We start from the raw sequence: 13,009 nt of genomic DNA, 5'->3' as shown, positions 1-13,009 counted from the left end.
CACACGCACACACAAAACACCTACTGTAACCACTGTTATTATGCTGTGTGTGGTGTAGCGTCGTCAGTACCTGTTGTACGTCTCCCTCGGTGAAGGGTAGTTTAGTGGAGACGTGGAACATCATCTCTCTCTGTCTGAAGACGGTGTAGACGGACTCAGAGCCTGTCTGACCGTGGGATACGTCCAGACCACCACGGAACCTAGGTCCACAGTGACAACACTATATGATTAGCATTCCCAGGACGTTCAATTATTGGGTAGGGCCAGGAGCATTTCCTGATCACGTGACAGGGAAAACTCCTGGCCCTACTCATGAGGAATGGTAGCAGGGTAGCAGTAGTATATATCATTCCCTCCCTCCATTCTCCCTCTCTCTCTGCATGAACTCTCTCTCTCTCTCAGTGGTACCTACATGACTTAGAAAAATAAAGGTTCAATAAAAATTAAAATAAAACTCTGTCCCTCTCAGTGTCCCTCTCAGTATTGGAGTAGTAGTAGAGTTGTCTCTGTGTCTCTCTCTCTCTTTCCCTCTCTCTGCCTCTCTCTCTCTCCCCCTCCCTCTCAGAAGTAGAGCAGAAATAGTAGAGTTGTATCTACAGACCCAGTTAAAAGTTTGGACACCTACTCATTCATTGGTTTTTCTTTATTTTTACTATTTTCTATGTTGTAGAATGATAGTGAAGACATCAAAACTATGAAATAACACATATAGAATCATGTAGTAACCAAAAAAGTGTGAAACAAATCAAAACACATTTTATATTTGAGATTCTTCAAAGTATAATCCTTTGCCTTGATGACAGCTTTGCACACGCTTGGCATTTTCTCAACCAGCTTCACCTGGAATGCTTTTCCAATAGTCTTGAAGGAGTTCCCACATAATGCTGAGCACTTGTTTGCTGCTTTTCCTTCACTCTGCGGTCCAACTCATCCCAAACAATCTTATTTGGGGTGAGGTCGGGTGATTGTGGAGGCCAGGTCATCTGATGCAGCACTCCGTCACTCTCCTTCTAGGTCAACTATGTAAGTGTAAGGACACAGCCTGGAGGTGTGTTGGGTCATTGTCCTGTTGAAAAACGCCATCCCAAACCAGATGGGATGGCGTATCGCTGCAGAATGCTGTGGTAGCCATGCTGGTTAAGTGTGCCTTGAATTCTAAATAAATCACTGACAGATTCACCAGCAAAGCACTCCCCACACCATCACACCTCCTCCTTCATGCTTCACGGTGGGAACCAGACATTCGGAGATCATCCGATCACCTACTCTGCATCTCACAAAGACACGGCGGTTGAAACCAAAAATCTCACATTTGGACTCGTCAGACCAAAGGACAGATTTCCACCGGTCTAATGTCCATTGCTCATGTTTCTTGGCCCAAGCAAGTCTCTTCTTATCATTAGTGTCCTTTAGTAGTGGTTTGTTTGCAGCAATTCGACCATGAAGGCCTGATTCACTCAGTCTCATCTGAACATTGATGTTGAGATGTGTCTGTTACTTGAACTCTGTGAAGCATTTATTTGGGCTGCAATCTGAGGTGCAGTTAACTCTAATGGGAAAGTCAATAGTCAATTGTATAGCTGAATGCCTTCAATTGAAATGTGTCTTCCGCATTTAACACAAGCCCTCTGAATGAGAGAGGTGCGGGGGGCTGCCATAATCAACATCCACGTCTTTGGCGCCCGGGGAACAGTGGGTTAACTGCCATGCTCAAGGGCGGAACGACAGATTACCTTGTCAGTTCGGGGATTCGATCCAGCAACCTTTCGGTAACTGGCCCAATGGTCTAACCACTAGGCTTACTGCCGTCCCGTAATGAACTTATCCTCTGCAGCAGAGGGAACTCTGTATCTTCCTTTCCTATGGTGCTCCTCACGAGAGCCAGTTTCATCATAACGGTTGATGGTTTTTGCGACTGCACTTGAAGAAACTTTTCCAGATTTACTGACCTTCATGTCTTAAAATAATGATGGACTGTTGTTTCTCCTGGCTTATTTGAGCTGTTCTTGCCATAATATGCACTTAATCCAAATAGGGCTATCTTCTGTATACCACCCCTACCATGTCACAACACAACTGATTGGCTCAAACACATTAAGAAGGAAAGAATTTCCACAAATGTACTTTTAACAAGGCACACCTGTTAATTGAAATGCATTCCAGGTGACTATCTTATGAAGATGGTTGAGAGAATGCAAAGCTGTCATCAAGGCAAAGGGTGGCTACTTTGAAGAATCTCAAATATAAAATATATTTGGATTGGTTTAACACTTGGTTGGTTACGACGTGATTTCACATGTGTTATTTCATAGTTTTGAGGTCTTCACTTTTATTCCACAATGCAGAAAATAGTCAAAAGAAAAACCCTGGAAATGAGTAGGTGTGTCCACACTTTTCACTGACACTGTATGTCTCTCACCCCTTGAAGTCATTCAGCTCTATGTTGTCTCCCAGAACACTGAGGAACTCTCGGAAGGCTGGCGTCTCCTCGTTGTTCCCAAACAACTCCTCCTCTGACGTCTAGGGTGGAGCGATGAGAGGAGAGAGCGATGAGGGGAGAAGATTAAATGGGAGAGGGCAAAAATAAGTATCATGGCATTGATTAGGAATAAAATGAAACACCATTTGGCAATACAAACCTGCACTTCACACTCACCTGACCAAACTTCTGGTAGATGACACCAAACTTAAAGGTATTGTTCACTTCATGTTCGTCATAACCTACTATCAGCTGAGAGCCCTGAAACCAAAAACATCTAAATTTATAAGGATGAAAAAGGATGAATAAGGATGAATAAAGTCCCTCTATGACTCGGGCAGACATTTACACTATATATACAAAAGTATGTGGACACCCCTTCAAATTAGTTGATTTGGCTATTTCAGCCACACCCATTGCTGACAGGTGTATAAAATTGAGCACACAGACATGCAATCTCCACCAACAAACAGTGGCAGTAGAATGGCCTTACTGAAGAGCTCAGTGACTTTCACCATCGTAGGACCCCACCTTTCCAACAAGTCAGTCCGTCAAATTTCTTCCCTGCTAGAGCTGTTATTGTGAAGTGGAAAAGTCTGGGAGCACCAACGGCTCATCCGCAAAGTGGTAGGCCACACAAGCTCACAGAATGGGACTGCTGAGTGCTGAAGCTTTAGTGCATGAAAATCATCGGTCCTCGGTTGCAACACTCACTACTGACTTCCAAAGTGCCTCTGGAAGCCACCTCAGCAAAATAACTGTTTGACAGGGAGCTTCATGAAATTAGTTTCCATGGCTGAACAGCCACACACAAGCCTAAGATCACCATGAGCAAAGCCAAGCGTCAGCTGGCGTGGTGTAAAGCTCGACACCCTTGGACTCTGGAACAGTGGAAACATGTTCTCTTGAGTGATAAATCACACTTCACCATCTGGCAGTCCGATGGACAACTCTGAGTTTTGCCGGATGCCAGATGAAAGCTACCTGCCTAGTGCATAGTGCCAACTGTAAAGTTTGGTGGAGGAGGAATAATGGTCTGGGGCAAGTTTTTTATGGTTCAGGCTCCTCAAGGTTACAGCATACAATGACATTCTAGATGATTCTGTGCTTCCAACTTTAGCAACAGTTTGGCGAAGGCCCTTTCCTGTTCAGCATGAAAATGCCCGCATGCACAAAGCGAATTCCGTACAAAAATGATTTGTCGAGATCGGTGTGGAAGAACTTGACTGGCCTGCACATAGCCCTGACCTCAACCCCATTGAACACCTTTGGAATTAATTGGAATGCTAACTGCGAGCCAGGCATAATCGCCAAACAACAGTCCCCGACCTCACTCATTCTCTTGAGGCTGAGTCCTCGCAGCAATGTTCCAACATCAGGTGGAAAGCCTTGTTAGAAGAGTGAAGGTTGTTATAGCAGCAGAAGGGGGACCAACTCAATATTAATGCCCATGATTTTGGAATGAGATGTTCGATGAGCAGGTGTCCACATACTTTTATTGTATGACAATCACATCTGGGGAGGTCAGGGTTGTATTCAATAGGCACCAAACGGAAATAAACCGACTAAAACAGGGCGGGACTACTTGGACTTGTCCAATAAGAAATGCTCATTTCTATTTTACAGCTGTAAAAATGTTCTGTTTAATGCTCTAATGATCATGACCACTGTGGGTTGATTGTGGCCATTTTGAAAGGCAGCCAGCTGAGACTAGTAAGGGATGGGAGTGGAGGAGAGGGGGAGCAGTCTGAGCAGACTGTCATAGTAACAGATGAGTTCTACAGGACCCGGAGCAGAGGCACAACAAGCAGCTCCATCATCCAAATGACCTCTGAAGTGATGAACAGCTCCTGGAACAGATCTGTCTTTAGCACTGCCTACACCACATCAGTAAGAGAGAACAGAGGGGTCAGGCTGTATAGTGGACCAGGTGGAAGTTGGATTATGTTCATTAGGCAGCAAATGGAAGAAAAGGGACTGAAAAAGGGAGAGACTACCTGGACTTGTCTAATAAGAAGCATTCTTTTGAAAACGCTGCATGCCCCAAAGAAATAGAACTGCTAGGAAATGATTTCTATTTCCATGACATGACCTAATGGAAGCGCCTGGCTGAAAGGAAACTGTGGAGCAGACTCACTCTGGGGTAGAGGACTGGGTTGAACTTCAGGCCAGTCACATCGTCGCAGAGAAGCTGAAACACAGACAAACAGATAGATACAGATTAATTTGAAACCACAGTGACGGAAACAAATGGATTTTAGGTTAAAGGGGCAATCGGGGATTGATACATGCCTTTTTGGCATGTACCAACTGTCTTAACGTAACTGTCTTAATGCATCAGAACCCAAAAGCTTGTTTAACTTCATTGTTTGGAAACAATGTAATTGTCAACAAACACTGCATAGTTTCAACACATGGTTGAAACTATAATTTTGATCTCATTACATTTCTTCAGACCCATCCCTCAGCTGTTCACCCACACTGTGGTAGGCTGGCCGTATTGTTGATGCTTGAAACCCAGATTGCCACTTTACATTGAGTGCATGTTGCATTGGTGGTGCTTAGGTCAGCACACCTTACCTTGGCTATCTGGGGTACACTGGGAAGCTGGTTGAGGCCTGCCAGAGAGATCCTGTCATGGTGTGTCTTTGTCCTCGACCTGGGTGATGATTGCACAAAACCAGTATAAATTACCGCATCTTAAAGAAGGTAGGTTATGTGCACATTGCAAATACATAATTCCTATTTCTACAGTGAAAGTTCTGGCTAGTGTAAAATAACTTATATTTGGAAATAAATGTTCACAAGGTACTGTAGGGTTAGTGTGACTATAACTATGGGGCCAGACCACGGCCCTACTGTATGTTACTATATGACTGAAGCTATCTGAACATGATGGAGGAACCCCTAGCCCTACTGTAGTTACCTGAACATGATGGATGAACTCCTGGCCCTGCTGTAGTTACCTGAACATGATGGATGAACTCCTGGCCCTACTGTAGTTACCTGAACATGATGGATGAACTCCTGGCCCTGCTGTAGTTACCTGAACATGATGGATGAACTACTGGCCCTACTGTAGTTACCTGAACATGATGGATGAACTCCTGGCCCTGCTGTAGTTACCTGAACATGATGGATGAACTCCTGGCCCTACTGTAGTTACCTGAACATGATGGATGAACTCCTGGCCCAGCTGTAGTTACCTGAACATGATGGATGAACTCCTGGCCCTACTGTAGTTACCTGAACATGATGGATGAACTCCTGGCCCTACTGTAGTTACCTGAACATGATGGATGAACTCCTGGCCCTGCTGTAGTTACCTGAACATGATGGATGAACTCATGGCCCTACTGTAGTTACCTGAACATGATGGATGAACTCCTGGCCCTACTGTAGTTACCTGAACATGATGGATGAACTCCTGGCCCTACTGTAGTTACCTGAACATGATGGATGAACTCCTGGCCCTGCTGTAGTTACCTGAACATGATGGATGAACTCATGGCCCTACTGTAGTTACCTGAACATGATGGATGAACTCCTGGCCCTGCTGTAGTTACCTGAACATGATGGAGGAACTCCTGGCCCTACTGTAGTTACCTGAACATGATGGATGAACTCCTGGCCCTGCTGTAGTTACCTGAACATGATAGAGGAACTCCTGGCCCTACTGTAGTTACCTGAACATGATGGATGAACTCCTGGCCCTGCTGTAGTTACCTGAACATGATGGATGAATTCCTGGCCCTGCTGTAGTTACCTGAACATGATGGAGGAACTCCTGGCCCTGCTGTAGTTACCTGAACATGATGGATGAACTCCTGGCCCTGCTGTAGTTACCTGAACATGATGGAGGAACTCCTGGCCCTGCTGTAGTTACCTGAACATGATGGAGGAATTCCTGGCCCTGCTGTAGTTACCTGAACATGATGGAGGAACTCCTGGCCCTGCTGTAGTTACCTGAACATGATGGATGAACTCCTGGCCCTGCTGTAGTTACCTGAACATGATGGAGGAACTCCTGGCCCTGCTGTAGTTACCTGAACATGATGGAGGAACTCCTGGCCCTACTGTAGTTACCTGAACATGATGGAGGAATTCCTGGCCCTGCTGTAGTTACCTGAACATGATGGAGGAACTCCTGGCCCTACTGTAGTTACCTGAACATGATGGAGGAACTCCTGGCCCTGCTGTAATTACCTGAACATGATGGAGGAACTCCTGGCCCTGCTGTAGTTACCTGAACATGACGGAGGAACTCCTGGCCCTACTGTAGTTACCTGAACATGATGGATGAACTCCTGGCCCTACTGTAGTTACCTGAACATGATGGAGGAACTCCTGGCCCTACTGTAGTTACCTGAACATGATGGAGGAACTCCTGACCCTACTGTAGTTACCTGAGCATGATGCGGAGGAACTCCTGGCCCTCTGCCTCCTCGTGCTTCAGTGACATAATGAGGTTCCCCAGACTGCTGCCTGTGCAGTAGTAGTTCATATGCTCCTGAAGAAGAGAGAGAGAGAGGCAGAGTGAAAGAAAGATAGGGGGAGGGAGGGAGGGAGGGAGGGAGGGAGGGAGGGAGGGAGGGAGGGAGGGAGGGAGGGAAGAGAGTCAGACAGACAGCGAATCACTACACAGTATGATGAGACAGTTTAAAGAAGTTACACACCTTCAAATAAGGTCTTACACTCAATATTTCACAGATCTCCGCATAATTTAAGTCAATTACACGTTCCTTTTCCAAACGACTGATTCTTAATTTGTGTGAGTCCGGAACTATTGAACATGAATATATATTTAAAACATGCTTAGTCATAATCCCAGAGCATAATTATTCCTGAAATAGGAACAACACTGAATGGAGAACGACTTAAAGAGGGATACACACCCTTATAGAGAACACACACACACGCTTACAGAGAACATACACACACCCTTACAGAGAACACACACGCACCAACATAAACACACACACACAACACACCCTTACAGAGAACACACACACACACACCAACACAAACACACACACAACACACCCTTACAGAGAACACACACACACACCCTTACAGAGAACACACACACACCCTTACAGAGAACACATACACACCCTTACAGAGAACACACACACACACACACACACACGTACACACATCAACATAAACACACACACACCCTTACAGAGAACACACACACACCCTTACAGAGAACACACACACACACCCTTACAGAGAACACACACACACCCTTACAGAGAACACATACACACCCTTACAGAGAACACACACACACACACACACACACACACACACACACACACACACACACACACACACACGTACACACATCAACATAAACACACACACACACACACACTTACAGAGAACACACACGTACACACATCAACATAAACACACACACACACCCTTACAGAGAACACACACACACGTACACACATCAACATAAACACACACACACCCTTACAGAGAACACACACACACATACACACATCAACATAAACACACACACAGACACACAACACACCCTTACAGAGAACACACACACACGTACACACATCAACATAAACACACACACAGACACACAACACACCCATGCAGGCGCAGACCCCCCTTCCTCCCCCACTCACACACCCACATTATTACTACAAGTCAAATAGGCCTTGACTCACCCTGCCCAGGAAGTGTTTGCGGTAGGCCCTGGCCGTGCTGTTACACTCCAGCCTGAAGCCGAACCCCCCCGCAGGGCTCATGCCCCCTCCGTCATCCTCCTCACAAAAGCTGCTCTCCGAAGAAGTGGGGGTGCCTGCAGGTGCCTCGGCATCCTCAATCCAGTAACCCCCAAACTGGGGCAGGATCACCTGCGGGTATGGGCTACCCTTCTCCAGAATCTAAGCCACACAGCCAAGGGGCAAGGGGTTTATGTACCAAAATATCCCCATCCACAAGAATAGGGTCATATAAATAAACATTTGTTATTTTACCCCCCTTTGTCTCCCCAATTTCGTCATATCCAATTTCGGTCTCATCGCTGCATCTCCCCAAAGGGCTCGGGAGATGTGAAGGCCGAGTCAGGCGTCCTCCGAAACATGACCCGCCAAACCACGTTCCTTAACACCTGTCCACTTATCCCAGAAGCCAGCTGCACCAATGTGTCGGAGGAAACACCGTTCAAGTGACTACTGAGGTCAGCCTGCAGGCGCCCCCCCCCCTGGCCAAACCCTCCCCTAACCCGGACGACACTGGGCCAATTGTGCGCCGCCCTATGGGAATCCTGGTCACGGCTGGTTGTGACACAGCCTGGAATTGAACCCGGGTCTGTAGTGACGCCTCAATTACCACGATGCAGCACCTGAGAACACTGCCTAGAGCTTGGAACTTTGATCATAAATGTGCCTGTAAAAGTTCTTTGAGCCTTGTTTTACATTACTGTGTGTGTGTGTGTGTGTGTGTGTGTGTGTGTGTGTGTGTGTGTGTGTGTGTGTGTGTGTACTGTATATGTGGGTTTGTGTTGTTCATGCTTGTTTGTGCATCGTGTTTTGATATGGTCGTATCAGAGCGCTGACTCACGTCCTCTATCCGCGGGTATGGGATGTAGTCATCCTGTCAGACAGAGAGAGGAGAGACACACACAGATCATTAACCTTACAGGCTGGAATAATTACAGCCCTGTTCAAATACTTCAGAGAACGCCTATTTCCTTCCTCCCTTCCGTAAAGAAATCCCTGATCGGACAAAGCTGGGTAGGTGAATGCTATGAAATAGAACTATTGCTCACACCTATCAATTTGTGTAAGATCAGTGATTGCTTCAAGGAAGGGCGAAAGGCAGGTTGTGTTTTTAAAGAACTCAAACAGGGCCTTGAACTACATTACAATGAGGTCAACTGAGGCAGTCCGTCACTATAGCAAGCGTGAACACAGAAACTCAGGGTGAACGTATTCCACAGAAGCAACTGATGGTCCAATGAGTGATGCACCACAATGAAACAAATTAATCAAACAGACATACATTGATGGAGGAGTCTAAACCTTCCGACAATCTCAGGGATACGAGTCTCAGGATTGACTCTGTGAGCCCCTGGGTTCATCATTAAGTCACTGGGGCTGGTTAGCAGTCAGCTGGTGCATGACCTTTAAACCCGCTGTGATATGATGTTCACAGGGACGGACTGGAACTAGAAATAGGCCTGCGTATTTCTATCACACTGCCCCATTTTGTCCCTCGAGGCCCACCACGCCAGCCCATTTTTTTTAAAACTTGAGGCACCTATTATTATTATTATTATCATTTTGCACAAACATTTTTTTTTTGACAGATGGACTAAAGATGGACCAGCCCATCTGGCATTTGCCAGAATTGCCCTACGGCCAGTCCATCCCTGGACGTTCACCATCGACTCCAATCGATCTCCATGCCTTTGTTTTTACACTGTATATAGTCCCAGGAGATTGAGGGGAATCGCATTCATTCATGCACAGCTCTTTGTTATTTTATGTTAGCCTACTTTTTGCCCTGGTTGAGGGAGATCTTAAGAGAGTGCTAAGTCATTTAGAGAGTGGTTAAACTACTCCAGTGGCTGACAGGGCTAGCACGGAGGATGACCACCATCGCAATCAAACAAAGAAGGGATGGGGGGGGGGGGGGGGGACAAATAAAGGAATACATGAATAAAGGAATGGACAGAGGCGAGGTCAATGCATCATGACAGAGAAGCATGCCCAGCGGTGACCCTGACGTGTGTGTATGTGTGTTTCTCAGACCTTGCTTCTCTGCGAGTGGGGCTTCGTCTCCTCCGATTTAGGGACCTGGTTAGGGTCGCGCATGTGGACGGAGGGTCACAAGGGTACAAAAAGATCATTCCTGGACTTACACTTAACTCCCAAATCAGTTACTGTACTTATATACTGGACTGTAGATTCTCTGGGTAAACATTGGATTGGTGGAACCCAGGGAAAATATTTGCTTGGTAATAAGAAGTGTTTGCGTAATATATGCAGAGCCAAGCCGACATGACTAGTTGAATTGTTGACATCCTGAATTGCACAATTACCAATCTACTGGAAAGACCTGTGGAGAAAGATTTCTGTGCATGTGGGAAGGCTCTGAAGCCCGAATCCTTACCACACACACGGATTCTCTCAAGTATTTTACCAGACTTCATCAGATCTCAATCATCCTTATCCCTACGTTTCATTATCGATTTTGTTGGTAGACAAACACACTACTCTGTATATTGTACTCTGTTTGTGGGAAGGCCATTAATTAAGACCTACCACACACACAGAATCTCACAAGTCATTTACCAGACTTAAACCGTATCCTTATCCCTACCTTCCATTATTGATTTCAGTGGTCAACGCACAAATTGGTCTGTCTATCTAAGCAGTTTTCAAAGAAAAAAACTGGTCTGTCTATTTAAGCAGTGGTCAACGCACAGACTGGTCTGTCTATCTATCTAAGCCAGGGCTGCCCAACACTCTTCCTGGAGATCTACTGTCCTGTAGGTTTTCAGTCCAACCCTAATTTAACATATCTGATTCATCTGGTTAAGGTCTTGTTGAGCAGCTAATAAGTAGAATCCGGTGTGTTAAATGAGGGTTGGACTGAAAAGCCCCTGATCCAAGCACTCTCTGCATGTGTTTGAATGGTCCTCGTCCTCCAGTGATGCTTGCCTCCGCCTGGTCCCAGATCTGTTTGTGCTGTATTGACAATGACCATAGGAGCTGGCAATACAGCAATAACAGATCTGGGACCAGGCTAGCTCAGAGAGACAGACAGTGGAGGGGATGGGGGAACAGCTACAGCTCAGTGGGGGACTAGTTGTCAACACCGCTGGGTTAGATCAAAGCTAGGGGTCTGTCTTAATACATCCATCTTCGATCCCACTGAGACGGGCTTTGTGATCAACCATTCCAGATAGAGGCCTTTCAACTGTTCGGCCATCGATTGCTCTAGTCTAGTTAGTAGTGCGGGTCGATGTGACGCTGTGTGGACAGCGAGGGGTCTGGTAAGGACTGGCTCAGAGGTGGCAGCGGGCCTGTGTGGCCTCTGTCCTCATTCCTCCTCGCCCACTTGTTATCATGCGCTATCGATCTCCTGTCCTCCTCCGCTCACTCTCTCTCTTTCTTTCAAAAGCTCCCCCACTGTCCCCAAATTGGCGTGGCAGAGCTGCCACCACCACCCACCCTCTTCCTACCCCCATCCTGCCTAAAACCCCAATCCCACAGAAGATCCCAGAACCCCATAGACACAGTGTAGCAGAACAGGTCAGAGAAATCAATGTTTTTTTTAGAGGGAGCTCGTTAACTTGGTCTGGTTCGGCTCATTACTCAATCAGGACCAGAGATTGGACCCGTTGTTCTCGGCTCCTCAAATTAAGGGCGGCCCGCGTTCCCCCTCCAAACTCCCGTAGCTTAATAACGGACCCTTCTGCTCGTTACGGGAGGACCCTTGATTAAAATCTCCGAAAGTGATGAACGTGTCGTGCTTTCATCACCACGTCCATGCCAGCAGCAGTGGGAACTTAGAGAGAAGAGAAGGAAGGAGAGAAGGAAGAGAAAGAGGAAGGAGAAGGAGGAGTCTTACCTGCATCCTTTCCAGCATGTCAAAGAACTCGGCAGACTGAAACAAACAGAGAAACAGAGGTGATTATTTTACTACAATGCCATACAGGTAGAATGGATGCAGTTCTAGTGTATCAAATTGTCCTGGACCAATGTGATCACTAGAAGTGGAGTGCACTGTATTTCCTAAATAAGCACTACATTAATTCATGGCGGATATTTTCAATTAGGGTTTATTTGGCATAGGTTGAGGTATGGCTTTGGGATGTCCACAAAGCATAACACCAGTGTGAGATGGTTTAAAAACCTCTACAGGATCGGTGGGTCTCCCGCGGGACGGTTGAGCTAACATAGGCTTATGCGATTAGCATGAGGTTGTAAGTAGCAAGAACACTTTCCAGGACATAGACATATATGGTATTGGAAGAAAGCTTACATTCTTGTTAATCTAACTACACTGTCCAATTTACAGTAGCTATTACAGTGAAACAATACTATGCTATTGTTTGAGGAGAGTGCACAGTTATGAACTTGAAAAGTGATTAATAAACCAATTAGGCACATTTGGGCAGTCTCGATACAAACTTTTGAACAGAAATACAATGGTTCATTGGATCAGTCTAAAACTTTGCCCATACGCAATCTAAATTGCGCCTAGATTCCCAAGTCATATATTGGCCTTTCTGTTGCATTTCAAAGATGGTACCAAAAAACAAAAACAAACGCATGTTTTTTTTCTTTGCATTATCTTTTACCAGATCTAATGTGTTATATTCTCCTACATTAATTTAACATTTCCACAAACTTCAAAGTGTTTCCTTTCAAATGGTATCAAGAATATGCATATCCTTGCTTCAGGTCCTCAGCTACAGGCAGTTAGATTTCCATATGTCATTTTGGGCAAAAATTGGAAAAAAAGGGTTTGATCATTTTTAAGTGTGAG

The 13,009-nt window shown here is 45.8% G+C and overlaps 1 protein-coding gene across 30 annotated transcripts in view; it reads right to left on the bottom strand.

Annotated features, from left to right (window-relative positions):
* The window catches only part of rap1gap2a (RAP1 GTPase activating protein 2a), a 99,663-nt gene that overhangs the window by 13,939 nt on the left and 72,715 nt on the right, over positions 1–13,009 (bottom strand). For 22 of the 30 annotated variants that reach the window (XR_016492648.1, XM_090224424.1, XM_090224433.1 and 19 more), the window contains 9 exons: positions 12,089–12,124; positions 9,071–9,103; positions 8,173–8,391; positions 6,886–6,989; positions 5,060–5,138; positions 4,617–4,670; positions 2,657–2,740; positions 2,420–2,520; positions 71–200 (listed from right to left, as the gene is read on the bottom strand). Coding sequence is in view for 29 of the 30 variants with exons in the window: in XM_090224424.1 (XP_090080550.1) it covers positions 71–200; positions 2,420–2,520; positions 2,657–2,740; positions 4,617–4,670; positions 5,060–5,138; positions 6,886–6,989; positions 8,173–8,391; positions 9,071–9,103; positions 12,089–12,124 (840 nt within the window). In the remaining variant the exon portion in view is untranslated. Of the gene's footprint in view, positions 1–70; positions 201–2,419; positions 2,521–2,656; positions 2,741–4,616; positions 4,671–5,059; positions 5,139–6,885; positions 6,990–8,172; positions 8,392–9,070; positions 9,104–10,263; positions 10,309–12,088; positions 12,125–13,009 lie in introns of all 30 variants that reach the window. The other 8 variants (XM_090224422.1, XM_090224421.1, XM_090224420.1 and 5 more) reach the window with 1 other exon arrangement.

This window comes from Oncorhynchus mykiss, chromosome 27, assembly GCF_057628025.1.
Source record: "Oncorhynchus mykiss isolate SJ-2025 chromosome 27, ASM5762802v1, whole genome shotgun sequence".
Taxonomy (NCBI): Eukaryota; Metazoa; Chordata; class Actinopteri; order Salmoniformes; family Salmonidae; genus Oncorhynchus; species Oncorhynchus mykiss.
The sequence above is the reverse complement of the archived record's forward strand: the minus strand, read 5'-3'. Positions and strand labels throughout refer to the sequence as shown.